General features: G+C 40.6%; 1 protein-coding gene across 1 annotated transcript; it reads left to right on the top strand.

Annotated features, from left to right (window-relative positions):
- Nucleotides 1-3,240: 3,240 nt before the first annotated feature.
- Nucleotides 3,241-13,296, top strand: brd3a (bromodomain containing 3a). The gene is given in 12 exon segments (XM_046867972.1): nucleotides 3,241-3,396; nucleotides 5,306-5,667; nucleotides 5,752-5,889; nucleotides 6,012-6,144; nucleotides 6,249-6,439; nucleotides 6,527-6,898; nucleotides 6,987-7,115; nucleotides 7,203-7,409; nucleotides 10,118-10,262; nucleotides 10,265-10,340; nucleotides 10,435-10,724; nucleotides 11,840-13,296. Coding segments are annotated over 11 exon segments (2,001 nt in total). The 5' UTR covers nucleotides 3,241-3,396; nucleotides 5,306-5,466; the 3' UTR covers nucleotides 11,959-13,296.
- Nucleotides 13,297-15,388: the final 2,092 nt, after the last annotated feature.

The following is a 15,388-nucleotide window of genomic DNA, read 5'->3' on the forward strand; positions in this document are numbered from 1 at the left end:
TATAAGTTGTGGCCTGTTCATGACACTCTAGCAGAGGAACCACCTCAATCCTGACCATATATTCTGACAAATTCTTGACAAATCACCTCCTTAGAAGTTAAAAGCAGGTTCAAAAAGCAGCTTGAAGCACTGATGCTTCAAGCTGAATGAATATACTGATTTGTAATACACAGACGTGGAAAAGTAATAAAATCTTCTACTCATGTAAAAGTACTGTTTCCTTTAATAACATTTTACTGAAGTACAAATAAAGTCAAGTCAAGAGGCTTTAATTGTCATTTCTACTATACACAGTGGTACACAGAACACAGTAAAAACAAGACAACGTTCCTCCGGAACCCTGGTGCTACACCGAACAACAACATAAAGCTAAAACACAACACAAAGCTCTGTAAAGTGCATTGAGTGCAACCAAAAGTTACTGGTCTAAAACATCTACTTGAATAAAGTAAATAGTAGTGAAATGTAAATGTTCTCACAGTAAAAATGTACTACTTTTTTAACAGCAGGCATGGTTTTCCAGGATTCTAGTGTAATTCAGAAAGGACAAGAAGATATAAATGTTAAACTGGTCGTTTTTTAATTGAAACGGCTTTACAAATTAACGTGCAATAACTAAAACAATGAATAAAAAAACCCCACTACAGTCCATGACTTGAGTCTAATGTGAGTTATGCACTTTCAGGTGCGATCTGCTCTAAAATATAACGCTTCATTCATTTCATTTGACACTGGTCATATAGCTAGCTTAATTGTGCTAGCGATAATTTTGCCCCAAGGGCGTGATTTTTTAATTTCCTTTGCATAATTGTTATGTTGTTGTTTTTTTCTTTATTCAGTAATGGATATGATTTAAAATCCAATTAAGTACAATGCTGCAAACAAAACTACAGATTTTAAAAACTACTTTAAAACGTAGACGTATGCAAAACAACTAATTACAGTAACGCGAGTTAATTGTTACTTTCCACCTCTGGTAATACGTGATAGAAACACAAAAGTTTGAAAGGTAAGAAGCACCACATGGCCATCTCTATTTCACCCTCTTTGTCTTTACACCTTGTAAACCAAATGGTCTCAGAGGGGTATTAATAGTTTTCTGCAAACTTGCCTCATTTGTGTACAACTTGATATTTAAAAAAACTACTATTAAATATATACATGTACATATAGGTACTATAAAAATATGAAAACCTTCCTGTCTATCTGTTCTCCAAGTTAAATTGTGAGCATTTTACTTCAAGTCAAGTCAAGTTTATTTCTGTAGCGCTTTTCACAACAGACATTGTCTCAAAGCAGCTTTACAGAAATCAACAGTCAAGGTGAATGGTGTGTGTTTATCCCTGATGAGCAGCCGTGGCGACTGTAGCAAGGAAAAACTCCCTTAGATGTCATGAGGAAGAAACCTTGAGAGGAACCAGACTCAAAAGGGGAACCCATCCTCATTTGGGTGACATCAAGAGTGTGATCATAAATCTTTAAACAATACAGAACACTGGAGAGTGAGAACTAACATGAGCACTGGAGTGTAAGATTATAAGTAATGATCTTTCTACAGTCTTATACAGTCATTACGGTTATAAAACTCATAAAAAAGCTCAACATTTGCGATCATCACAGATCCAACACCAGTGTGATGTGCTTTCGTGCAAAGCAGTTTAAGTGTAAAAGATATTCAAACACTAACTGTTGCTGAAATTGCTGTTAAGTTGCATAAGTGTGTTTTTGGAGGTCAATAGATGAGGAAATTGTGTCAGTTTTGTTTTGTTTTCTTAATAATAATCCTCCCATTGCCCCATTTTTAATACAAGCGAACCCACATGGGATCAGGACCCCTGATCTACACCACCATGCTCGTCTCGTAGATTGCTCACAAGCCAAACCGAGTCTCTGCAGTTACTTATTGTGTGAGTTTGACAGCTGTATTGCATTCTTGAATCGCTCATGTCCAGTCTGCATTACTTCAGATTTTTTTATTTGAACATCACACGAGAATAATAAGTAAGAAAATAACCCTTTGGTCTTTTGGCTTCCGGGACTGATTATGTTTGTGAAGATTAATATTTATGTTCATATATTAAACTCTATGAGCAAATGAATCACAAAGCATGTGTAAAATACTTCAATATAAACACCTTTAATGACCTGTAATGTTGCTTTTAATGACGAGTTAAAACACATGAATTCAAATACAGATTTCCCAAACAGTCAGCTACACATCTTATTATTAACTTTGATTTAATAATGTTGAAAAAAGTTTTTTTCAATTATTATGACCTTTATTGAGTCAATTCAGTGACTGAACTCATAACTACTGACTCTCCTTTTCAGACTCGAATGCAAAGGAGTTACATACAGTTTATTATTACATACAGTATGTTTTTTATATCAGTATTTATTTTACAGTAAATCTGAGGCTTCGTTCTTCTTGCAGGTCTCCTTTAGTGTAAAACAATTTCTCTTACAATCGCAGAACTTTTTAATTATAGGAAAATACTCTGAAAACATACACTATAATAGTGTATATACCTACATGTTGATTCATTTAATAAAAATAAAAGTTACAGTGTGTTAAAAATGTAGTTTATTTTATAACAATAGTTAAATAGTTAGCGATTATCATTACCAATTTAATTTTCTGATTATTAGGAGTGTTATTATTATTATTATTATTATTATTGTTGTTATTATTATTATTATTATTATTATTGTTTTTGTTGTTGTTGTTATAATTTGTACCTTTGAAAATAAGTTATAATACTAATAGTTGACAGTAACTATTTGTGATCCCTACCATATTATTATTATTATTATTATTATTATTATTATTATTATTATTATTATTATTATTATTATTATTATTTTGCAGTTGTATAATTCATTTCTTTCAGTTATATATATATATATATATATATATATATATATACATACTCTCTAGAGGAAAAGAGAGAGAGTTACATTCATAATTAAAGTTATATTTTATATATTTATTATTATGTAAAATAATATATATATTGTATATATTTAACATATTAAATAAAGAAAAACGGAGCATTTGATGCTTGGCAGCCTGTGCACCTTTTCGCACCTGTATTTCCATAAGTCCCTCCCCCGTTATCGGATTGGTTATCATTTTACATTTGCGCTCCCTGATTGGTGGAGCCTAAACCGGTGAGCCAATGGTAGCAAAAAAAAGCGCACGCTTTGCCCGAAATATGGGTGCGAAAAAAAGGCGCCAAGGCGCATGCGCAGAGCGCGCCTCGTACCTCATCGGTGTATTGCCCGTAGGAGCGATCCCGCATCAGTCTGTCCCAGGCTGCAGTCCATCCAAAGCGGCGACCCGAGTGACGGAGCTCCTTTCATTTCGCTTCTCACAGCGCTGCGATTTCCACGCAGGTAAACGGTGACCGCGTGAAAAATCTGCATCCGCAGGGGGTTCATGTGTGAGCGTGTGTACGGACGAGTTAGCGTGCTGCATCGGCTGCTGCTAGCATTGTGTTCAACACAAAGCTCCGAGTGCGACTCGGGGGGGCAGTTCCACAGCCTGCTGGGGCACTTCTACTCAATTTTACCCTCCCAATGCACCACTTTTATTACAACCCGGACTTAAACGCGTACCTAACGGGCGGAATCGTCTCCGTTTGAATGATCCGCGCTTCACACGGCATCGCTATGGACTACATTCGCTAGCATGCTAATGCTAAAGCTAACGCTTAAGCAGCTCGAGTCCGCCCGCCATGTTTTGATGTATGTTTGCTAACAAGCGTAGCTCCTACACTGAACCGCGCTGGTTTCTCATTTTTATTTGTGACCTTTTCATTTATTCACTTCTCGAACGCTTTTTTATTTCAATTCATCCCGATACTTTTAATGATAAATATTTAATTTGGTCATAATGGTCGTGTATGCACAGTGCTAGGCTAACATGCTAATACACAATCTTTCCCTCCATTCTACACCAAACATGTCCTTATTTTAAATTCCGGGACATAAAATCTTTACATTTTTAATTTAGTCAGGTTGATTATTTTATTTATTATTATTTATTTACCTCAGAGTGAGAGGTAAATGGAGCCGAGTTCGGGGTAACTTAATGCTAAGTATCATTATTATTATTATTATTTTTTTTTATATATATATTTTTTATATAAAGTCTTTGTGTATGCTTCTGAGAGGGATTCTAGATTTGAATATTTGTGCATGTTTTCCTTCTTTTTTTATTATTTTAGACAGTCTTGTTTGAGATGGAGTTTATAAGCTAACAGTGTGTTAGCCAGCAGGTTTACGCGGGAGGAGGACTAACTTTCGTCCACTCACTGCACACCTCGGTTGATTCACTGGCTGCACTAGGGTTATACCTGCCGAATCCGGCTTTCTGATTGGTTGTTTTTTCGTGCACCCGCGCCGCTTGGAAGTAGTTCCGGTTCGAATTTAAATCACAGGTTTATATCAGTGCGCATCAGTTTAAATTCAGGTTCTGGTTAAATTTTCTCTCACATGAATGAGATGGACAACTTATTTACATGTCACAGTGCTCTGTGGTTTCACGTGACTGGTCGCAGAATAATACGTTCACTGATATCTGCATGAGTTCCTGTATTGCGATGGAATGAGCGTGCACGTTCTGTAACACGTTTTACTTGAACGTTCATTTGCAGGCCCTGCAGCTACTGTTAAAACTCCTGTGACCTCCTCGACGTATCGAGATCCCTTTGCTTACGTGACACTTATTCGCACGAGCTCGTGGTACTCTGTGGTGCAGCAAAGGTACTTGCACCCCGCAGTTGACCTTCTGTCGGCCCCGATCTGCGAATTCGTGTCACGTGACCGATAGGAGCCTGTTCAAGGGATTCTCATAGTTGCTGTGAGGTTTTTTCTTGTGGACTTCCTGTGTAGCTGAGTTGTGATTAATCGCTGCCTTGACACACGTTTCTGAGGTATCGAGCTCTTATAGGTTACGTGACATGAGTTCGCACAGTTTGAAAAATGGAAGGAGTTATGTACGACGGCCTGAAATGTTCTCAGAGTACACCAGTGTTAAACCCTGACATAGCTGACTCTGCTGGTGATGTCACAGAAGAGCGAAGTGAAGAAATCTACACATTCTGTAATGTGCTCTATACCTTCTATAATTGTTTTTCCTGTAACTGTTCGTTCACTGCCCCACGACTGCCGACTTTTTGATTAACGTACGCTTTTCGCTGCATACAGATGAAGAAGATGGAAAGGTTTTGTTCATGACTTCCATCAATTCAAGACCATAATCCAAAAATGTTTATCCTGTTTTTGTTTCTTGTGTCTCCAGAGGTTACAGGGTCAGGTCCTGCAATGGGATGTAGTCCCTCCCGGGTGAGCGAAGCCAAGAGACGAACCCAGAGAGAGCATCTGTCCAAACCTGTACAGTAGCATCTGATTTGCGCAGAGCCGCCAAGCCGACTGAAGCAGCAGCTCTGCCGTTAAACCGAAATGTCGGATGTCACGTCACCAACTCCAGAACCTCCTCAGATCGTCAACCCTCCGCCTCCCGAGGTGACGAATGCCACTAAACCCGGCCGCAAGACCAATCAACTGCAGTACATGCAGAATGTCGTGGTCAAGACTCTGTGGAGGCATCAGTTCGCGTGGCCTTTCTACGTGCCCGTCGATGCCATCAAGCTCGGACTGCCGGTGAGTGTAGCTAAAATTATACCGCATAAACAATCTTCAGTGTATAACAAACAGAGGGTAACAAACAAGTAACATTCACTTTAGGACTATCACAAGATAATAAAGAATCCAATGGACATGGGCACCATCAAAAAGAGGCTGGAGAACGTGTATTACTGGAGCGCCAGTGAATGTATGCAAGACTTCAATACCATGTTTACCAACTGTTACATCTACAACAAGGTGAGCAGTGGGGAGTATTCAGTGGGAGGTCCCACAGTGGACCTGTGAACCAAATCTTTTTTTTTATTTTATTTATTTTTTTATTCCAAATGCTTGGTTCTGATTTTCTCCTGATTGATTAGCCAACCGATGACATCGTATTAATGGCTCAAGCCTTGGAGAAGATCTTCCTGCAGAAGGTTGCTCTGATGCCCCAAGAGGAAGTGGAGCTCCTTCCGCCTGCTCCTAAGGGTAAAGGACGCAAACCTGGACTAGGTATGTCAGTTTGGAGGTTGTACAGCGATTGCTGGTGTGCATAAATGTTTTTATTTATTTTTTTATTCCCTTTGTCTGAATGACAACGTCTTTGTTACCCAAAGCAGGTCAGCCGGAGGGAGCCGTGACTCCTGGCTCGCCAACCTCTGCCTTCCCGGATGCCACTTCTCCAGGCTCTCAGCCTCCGGTTATTTCTCCTCCAGTGCCTGCTGTCACGCCCAGCACACCCCCTGTACAGAACACACCCACCACCCCCATCATGCCCGGCATGCCTCCCTCGCAACCCTTCGGCAAGGTGAGTGACGTGACGGAGAACGAACACAGACGTCCTTTTTTTTTTTGGTGTCCATCTGATCTCTGTGTTCTGTCTCCGTGTTTTTAGAAGAAAGGGGTCAAAAGGAAAGCGGATACCACCACACCCACTACCTCCGCCATCACGGCCAGCAGGAGCGACTCGCCCACCCCTCTATCCGAGAGCAAGCAGGCCAAAGTGGCGATGCGAAGAGAGAGCACCGGGCGACCCATCAAACCACCCAAAAAGGACTTGGAGGAGGTCGAAGCGGGTCAGCAGGGAGGAAAACGAGGTCGGCTCACCGAGCATCTCAAGCACTGCGACACCATCCTGAAAGAAATGCTGTCCAAGAAACACGCTGCGTACGCCTGGCCGTTCTACAAACCTGTCGACGCCGAGGCGCTCGAACTGCACGACTACCACGACATCATCAAACACCCCATGGACTTGAGTACAGTTAAAGTATGTAGTAAATCTGGAATAGATAATAGATGTTTTTGTCTGCCTCATTAGGGTTATAACCCTTGCATTTGTTTTATATCATGTACAGAAAAAGATGGATGCTCGGGAGTACCCAGACGCACAGAGCTTCGCCACTGATGTGCGGTTAATGTTCTCGAATTGTTATAAGTACAACCCTCCCGATCACGAGGTCGTCGCCATGGCACGAAAACTGCAGGTCAGATTGTGGACACACGTTTGTATAATGCAAAATAATGTGAAGTGGTTAGTGCAGGCATGAAACCCCAATTTGTGTATGATGCAGGACATGTTTGAGATGCGCTTCGCGAAGATGCCAGACGAGCCGGCGGAGGTGAACGTGGCGGGCGCTGCTGCTGCAGCAGGCGTGGTCAGTAAAAGCACGGCGAGCAGTGAGAGCAGCGCCGATTCCTCTAGCTCGGACAGCTCTGACTCCGAGGAGGAGAGAGCCACTCGCCTCGCCGAGCTGCAGGAACAGGTGGGTGCGGAACAGGTGGGTTTCACAACAAGGTCTTAACTTTTACAGGCCCGTCATGGGTCCTGTTGCAATTTTATTTTTTACTTGCAACTTGTATTTTCAGCTTGATTTATGCTTTTGGTTTTCGCTTCACTTTGTCAATCGAGTGCCAGTTTACACCATCTACTGCATGTGCTGAAATTTAATCTAATGTCCTTATGACTATGTGGTGAGCAATAACAACCCCTCTCCCTCACAGTACTTCGGAAAATGCATGAAATGATCTTAACCGGTCCGCTACAATTGCATACAGCTGTCTAATTGTTTAAAATGTATAGCTGTACAATAGCATCATGTAATGCTGTTGCCCCATGTTGTATACACCGATCAGGCATCACTTTATGACCACTTTATGACCAGTGATTAACACTGATTATCTCATCATCATGACACCTGTTAGTGGGTGGATTTATTTATTAGGCAGCAGGTGAACATTTAGTCCTCAAAGTTGACTTGTGAAAAGCAGGAAAAAATTGCGAAGTGTAAGGATTTCAGAGTTTGACAAATTGTGCCGTCTAGACGACTGGTTTAGAGCATCTCCATAACTGTAGCTCTTGTGGGCTGTTCCTGGTCTCCAGTGGTCAGTATCTATCAAGTAGTGAGATGCAGCAGAGGCTTATGCATGATGATGCATGTTGGGAGCAAAGGCTGGTCCGTGTGGTCCGATCCAACAGACGAGCTCCTGTAGCTCAAACTGCTGGAGAAGTTCATGCTGTTAGTGCTCAACGGGTCAGAACTGGTTTTAGCAGCGAAAGGAGACCAACACAATATTGAGCAGGTGGTCATAATGCTATGCCTGATCGGTCCTATCTCTAACTGCTCTGCAGACAGGAGAGTTTTACAGCCTCTTCATTGTTTTAAGATTAGATTCGGCTTGTTAGCAGCGCTGCATGTTAATTTTAGTTTCTTCATTTGTATAACCCATTCAGCTGGAGCAGGAGCAGAAGCAGGATTAGGAGAGTAGTCAGGCAAGTCAGATCCCATCCAGCTCTCTGTCAAAACTCCCTCTGACTCTACACTGCAGCCACATTCAGCTCAGGGAAGAGAAAGAGAAAGCAGGATTGCACCGAGATAAGATGCATGCAGGACATCTACTCCTACTATGAAATATTTCTGTTTCTGCAGCAGCTTCCGGAAGCAGAGGGAATATTATTGTTGAGTGAGAATACTCAGTTAATGCTGTTTTATGGACAAATTAAAGCTTTAGTTTTAACAAGTTATTAGTTTGTTTTACTGCCATTTTTTTTTGTTTCTTATTTGATTAAACAGTTTTTTGAGTGTCAATAGTCCTGTGCACAGGATTGTTGTCAAATTTAATCTTCATATCCTTTTAAAAGCTTTTGCGCTTATAAATAAAAGATTTCGGATGTGAAAGTACACTGACTGAGATTTTGTAACTGAACACAACACTTTTTTTTTTTTTTCTTCCCCATTAACGATGGAAGAATCGCAACCGATTCAGCTGATCTTTGCACGACCGTGTGTGTGTGATTTAAATGTGACCTATGATAGATTAAGGAGGAAAGTTTTCTCTGAAAGCTAAAACGGTTTCAGTTTTTCTCTCTCTCTCTTTTAAAGAGCATCAAATGTCTGTGTAGGTTTATATGGTCAAAAGTTTGAGCATCACACCCATATCTGTTTCCTCACGAAATTGCGGCTGCAAAACAAACAATTGTATAGAATGTCTTTGTATGCTGTAGAATTGCGGTTTCTTTTCACTGGAACGAACAGGCCAGAACCCGTTCCAGAATGACTATACGCCTTTTTTTATTTATTTATATTCTCCTCAGTTTGCTGTCACATGTGGTTAAAACAAAATCAAAGAGTGTGTGTGTGTGTGTGTGTGTGTGTGTACTGAAATATCATGGGCCAAAATAAGTGTTTTTGTTTCTTTAGTGATTGTACTTTTTATAAATCAGTTTCAAATGATTCACTGCTGAATCAAACCTGTGGTTTGTCGAAGCAGGCGACAGAGATGGATGAAAGGGAGGGAGGGATGGATTGAACAGACTGATCATTAATGTCTGAAGGGGAATTGTTAAGTTTTTCCGTATCCCATCTTGTCGAAAACCTGGGATTTTATTGCCGGGGTCAGCCATGGTACGGCACCACTAGAGCAGAGGGTTAATTGCCTTGTTGAGTGGCAGCTTGAGGTTCAGGGGTTCCTGGGGACCTTCTGATTACCGTAACCGTAACCACTGGATCATCACTGCCCATTAGTGTTTAGGTTTGTAGTATTTTTTTGGAAGAAATTAGCAGAATGGTTGTGTTCCTCTAGTGGGCTTGGCTTTAAAACCAGACATACTTTCATGTGCTTTTATTTTTTCTGGATAAAGAAAGCCCATGTCTTCCAGGGGAAACTGTTTGTAGTAATCACAAGCAATTCTAACAGTGTTGCTCGCTGTATTGTAGTAGAGCTACTTGTTCTAAAGCCTTTTTAAAAGGTGTCGCAAAATCTACATTGTGTTAGTCCACTAATTGACTACAAATGTCTGTACTGGTGAGTGTTTTTGCAACGTCTGTGCTGTATCTTTATCCTTTAATAAACTTGGGTCCATAGGTGACTAACTGGTTGAAGTTAGTTATGATCTGTGGAATATAATGTACTTTGTTTGTGGTGCTGCTTCTTTTTTCCCCCTGTTTGGGCAGATCACTGATCCCCCTCTCCCTGCCTCTATCCCCAGCTGAAAGCCGTCCACGAGCAGCTAGCTGCTCTCTCGCAGGCTCCTGTCAACAAACCAAAGAAGAAGAAGGAAAAGAAAGACAAAGACAAGAAGAAGAAAGACAATAAGCTGAACAAAGGCAAGATAGAAGACGATAAGAAGGCTAAGGCGGGCCGCCTGCTAAAGTGACCCAGCCGAAAAAGCCACCAGCCAGAAAAGCTAACAGCACTGTCCCTGGCAACAGGTTAGAACTCTTCTGTACCACAAGTGAATCTTTTCTCCTCTTTCTTTACATTTTCCTAGCAAGATTACACAAAGAAATGTATCACTTTTATCAGGCAGGCTAAGAAGGGAGCCAGAGGAGGAGCCGGCTACGAGTCGGAAGACGAAGACGCCGCTTTGCCCATGACTTACGACGAGAAGCGGCAGCTCAGCCTGGACATCAACCGGCTGCCCGGAGAAAAGCTGGGCCGCGTGGTGCACATCATCCAGTCCCGCGAGCCCTCGCTGCGAGACTCCAATCCCGACGAGATCGAGATCGACTTTGAGACACTCAAACCCTCCACCCTGCGTGAGCTCGAGCGATACGTCAAAACCTGTTTACAGAAAAAACAAAGGAGACCTTTACGTAAGTGCTGTTTTGGGCGCATATTAAAAACCCACACTGGCCATGAAGATCAGGGTGGAACAGAGGCGCAAACCTAATAACGGCTCCAAAAGTCCCTGGACTGGGTCCAGTTTAGACTTCAGCTCAATCCCCCAGCTCCCTCCCACTCACATGTCTATGATAAACGGGTTTAGGGAACTGCCAGAAATGAGCTGTTGTTGAGTACAAGAGCTGCTATTATTTGAAAATGCATTCCAGCTGCACGCATGTCCCCAAATTGTGCTATTATTGTGTGTGCATCATGCGGACAGCAGGGGGTGCTACAAGAAAATATGTCTGCGGAATTTATTACTAGACCCCTGATAATCAGTAGTAACAATGATGTGTCAGTGGTGTCCAGAGCTGGGATAAATAGCACAGTCCAACCCTGATAGACATATACTTTAGTCTTGTCTAGCCTTCTACCTGTCTTCATGCGCCGTCTAAAAAGAAACATTCCAGAACGACAGTCGATTAATCTGCAAATACCATCCAACCCAGCTGTTTTAAAAATGCATACCAGATCAATCCTTGTAAAATAGTACTGAACTTTATTTAAATAAAAGTTAACGATTTATTAAAATGAAATATATAAAAAATATAATTAAGATATCTAATAACTGATAAATGATAAATAATATAACATTAGCACTCTCCGTGCAGCGTGCCACCTCTTGTAACAACAAGCAGCACGTGATGTCAGTGATTCGCCTCTAGAGGCCGCTCTTGTTATGACTTCAGACCTCAGGAAAGACACCGGTGTGGATTTTTGCCCCATCGGTTCAGATTAATCTGCAAAACCGACGAGTCGGTCAACCTCTAATGACTGCATTACAGTCTCCAGAGTTTACACAGAGACCTGGACGGCTAACTGAAATAAGCACTCTTTACAAATAAGGTGATCTGAAAAGCAGCACATGAATATAACTCTGAAGGCGGCATGGTCTAATGGTGGTGTAATCATCATGTTTTCTACTTTAGTGCCGGTGGTGAAAATGGACTTTAAATGAAAATTTTCTTTAATTGGTGATGTTCGGGTCTTTTGTTCTTAAAGGGTAACCTTTTCCCCCTCTCCCCCACCCCTCGTGTCCCTGTAGAGAAAGGTGGTGCCGGACCAGGTTCAGGCCCGTCACGGCTCAGCGGCAGCAGCAGCTCTTCAGACTCCGGAAGCAGCAGCTCCAGCGGCTCCACTTCAGACAGCAGTGACTCCGACTGATTCCTTTTATTTCCACTTTTAATTTCTTTTTTTTTTTTTCTTTTTTTTTTTTCTTTTTTTTAAATGTCTTATGCAGTCGTGATTGTTTCTCTAAGACTTTTTTATAAGATAGAGGAAAAAAAAACAATGAAAATGCATCATGTCTGAACTGATTTTCTTTCTTTTTTTTTTCTTTTTTTTAATAAAAGAAATACCATTATGGGGAAAAAAAGGAAAAAAATAAATTAAGCGATTTACCTATTTCCACTGATTGTGAAAGGGATGTTTTTAGATCAGCCAAGCTATTTCTGAAGTGTGTGTGTGTGTGTGTGTGTGTGTGTGTAAAGAGAGGAAATGGAAACTTCACAACCTGTTTGCAAATGGGCTGGAATGAGGGGGACAAAACAAAAATAATAACAGTGGCATCTCTGGGCAAGAAAGACATATTGGAAGCTCACGGACATTTTTTAATTTTTTTTTTCTTTCTTTCTTCTCCTCTCTCCCACATTCTCCCATCGGTTTGCCTTCATGTGCAGGCTATGTATTTATTTGATGTTTTTTTTTTTTTTTTCCCCAGAGCTTGATTTGATCAGTTATTATAATTTTTTTATATATATATTTTTTGGATTCATACACATTGTGCCATCGATATTCAATTTTTTGTCCCCTCTTTTTTTCCTTTCTTCCTTCCCCTATAAGAATCAATGGCCTTCTACCCCTTTTTTTATACTCGTCAATTCGAAGGTTTGCGCCCACAATATTGGCATTGTGGAAACAAATCCTTGGTGTGTGTGTGTGTGTGTTGGAATGAGAAATCGATCCAACACTCGGTGCATTGAGGTGCTGGTCTTCCTTCTTCTGAACCCCCGATTCAGGAGCGAGTTTTCCTGCCCTACTCTACCAGACCCAATCAGTCTCTTTATTTGAATCCCTGTGATGTAACAGCTCACGCTTTCTACGAAAAGTTTAGTCTCCCTGAGATGTTCATGGAATCGTCGAGTCTTCCTCCAGTCAAACAACCTTGATCTCTGAATGTAAGGCTGAAAGCAGGTGTTTCACATTTGTACCTTTTTACGTCACGAATAAACGATTGTTTATTGGCCAGATCTGTTTGCTCCCGCATCACCCTTCACCCACGTGCTGCCTGTTTTTATTCTTCCATCAAGTATTTCAATGTTCCTTTTTCGATTCCTGTTTAATGAGTTCCTTTTTTTTTCTGAATATCGAGTATATCAATCATTTGTTGAAAACCATTGCCCTCTCCATTTATACCCTGAAGATGCAATTTGCCTTAATTGTTTATTTTTATTTTATTTTTTAAACCAAATTTGACTTATTAAAGCACTACTTAGATAGTAACTACGTTTGATTTGTGTTGTCAATTTGGCGTGTATTTTATTTTTTATTTTTTTTCTTCCTGAACTTTCTGATCGCATTGGTCATCAAGCCATATCAAGTTTTACCAGAGTGATATCTTTTTAGAAACAGACTGAAAACTATATATAAAGTATAGAGAGAGTATATATAATGAAACAATAAGTAGCTCATTTTTAGGCCCTGGGTTTAAAAAAAAATGAATAGCTCCTTTTTTATATTTTTGAAAAAAAAAGTTTACTTTTTAACTTTGATGTGCATGCCAGTTTATTGTATCTTTCGTATAGGTTTTTTCAGCTGTTTATAGTCTCTTCCTGTAAATGTCGCTCATCGGGGTGAGCAGCGGAAAGGATGATTGGGTGTCTGTAGGCTCAGGCTTGTTCATTGGACTGGGGTGGGGTGGGTGGGGTTCAGATTTCGGGGTTGGGCACGCACACGCTAACGTATGATGTAATCGCCTACCTGGAATCTCTTCTTTGCCAGTTCAATTTTGTTTTTCATAAAATAAATGACGGAAAAATACTAAGGCTTCCTTATTACTTTGTTATGAATGTTAATAAGCGTAGTTTATGGATAACATCAGTTGCAGTTGAAATCAATTCAGCCGAGAATAATCGAGAGAACGCAGCGTGATGTAGTGTTTGATTTATTTATCAGTCTATTATTATTTTTTGTCTTTTTTTTTAAAAGCCAAATTTCTAAATTAATCTTCAAATACAGTTAATTGTTTTTGTTTTTGTTTTTTTTTTAGGATGGTAGGAAATAATTTAAGAATTTAAAAAATATAACATTACCATTATCTTTTTATAACCTAATTTATATATATCGAATATAATCGTATCGCTAGCTGCCAGTCTTGGGGCCCCTGAGCAAGGCCCTTAACCCTTTGTGCTCCAGGGGGCGCTGTATCATGGTTGACCCTGTGCTCTGACCACAGCTTCCTAACATCACACAGGAAAGAAGCACATACAAGTGCACCTCAATAAATTAGAATATCATTTAAGAAGTTGATTTATTTTAGTAATTCAATACAAAAAGTGAAACTGGTATATTATATTGATTTATCACACACAGACTGATATATTTTGAAGTGTTTATTTCTTTTCATTTTGATGATTTTGGCTCACTAAATTAGAATACTTCATAAGACCAATAAAAACAATCATTTTTAATGAATTGTTGGCCTTCTGGAAAGAATGTTCATTTGCTGTATGTGTATATAAGATATATAATATTTATATAATAATATGTGATATAATTACTGCCTCAATTCGGCATGGGATGGAGGTGATCAGACTGTGGGATGGAGGTGATCAAACTGGGATGGAGGTGATCAGACTGTGGGATGGAGGTGATCAAACTGGGATGGAGGTGATCAGACTGTGGGATGGAGGTGATCAAACTGGGATGGAGGTGATCAGACTGTGGGATGGAGGTGATCAAACTGGGATGGAAGTGATCAGACTGTGGGATGGAGGTGATCAGACTGTGGCGCTGTTGAGGTGGTATGGAAGCCCAGGTTTCTTTGACAGTGACTTTCAGCTCATCTACATTTTTTGGTCTCTTGTTTCTCATTTTCCTTTTGACAATAACCACAGAGATTCTCTATGGGGTTCAGGTCTGGTGAGTTTGCTGGCCAGTCAATTACACCAACACCAAGGTCATTTAACCAACTTTTCGTGCTTTTGCCAGTGTGGGCAGGAGCCAAATCCTGCTGGAAAATTAAATCAGCATCTCCATAAAGCTGGTCAGCAGAGGGAAGCATGAAGTGCTCAAAAACTTTCTGGTAGGCGGTTGTGCTCTCCTTGGACCTGATATAACACAGTGGACCTACAGCAGCAGGTGACATGACCCCCCCAAACCACCACTGACTGCAAACTTTACACTGGACCTCAAGCAGCTTGGATTCTGTGCCTCTCTTCTTCTTCTTCTTCTTCCAGACTTTGGGACCTCGATTTTCAAATTAAATGAAAAGACGACTTTGGCCCACTAAACAACAGTCCAGTCCTTTTTGTCCTATGTCCAGGTCAGACACCCCTGATGTTGTCTCTGGTTCAGCAGTGGCTCGACACAAGGA

This window comes from Silurus meridionalis, chromosome 15, assembly GCF_014805685.1.
Source record: "Silurus meridionalis isolate SWU-2019-XX chromosome 15, ASM1480568v1, whole genome shotgun sequence".
Classification (NCBI taxonomy): domain Eukaryota; kingdom Metazoa; phylum Chordata; class Actinopteri; order Siluriformes; family Siluridae; genus Silurus; species Silurus meridionalis.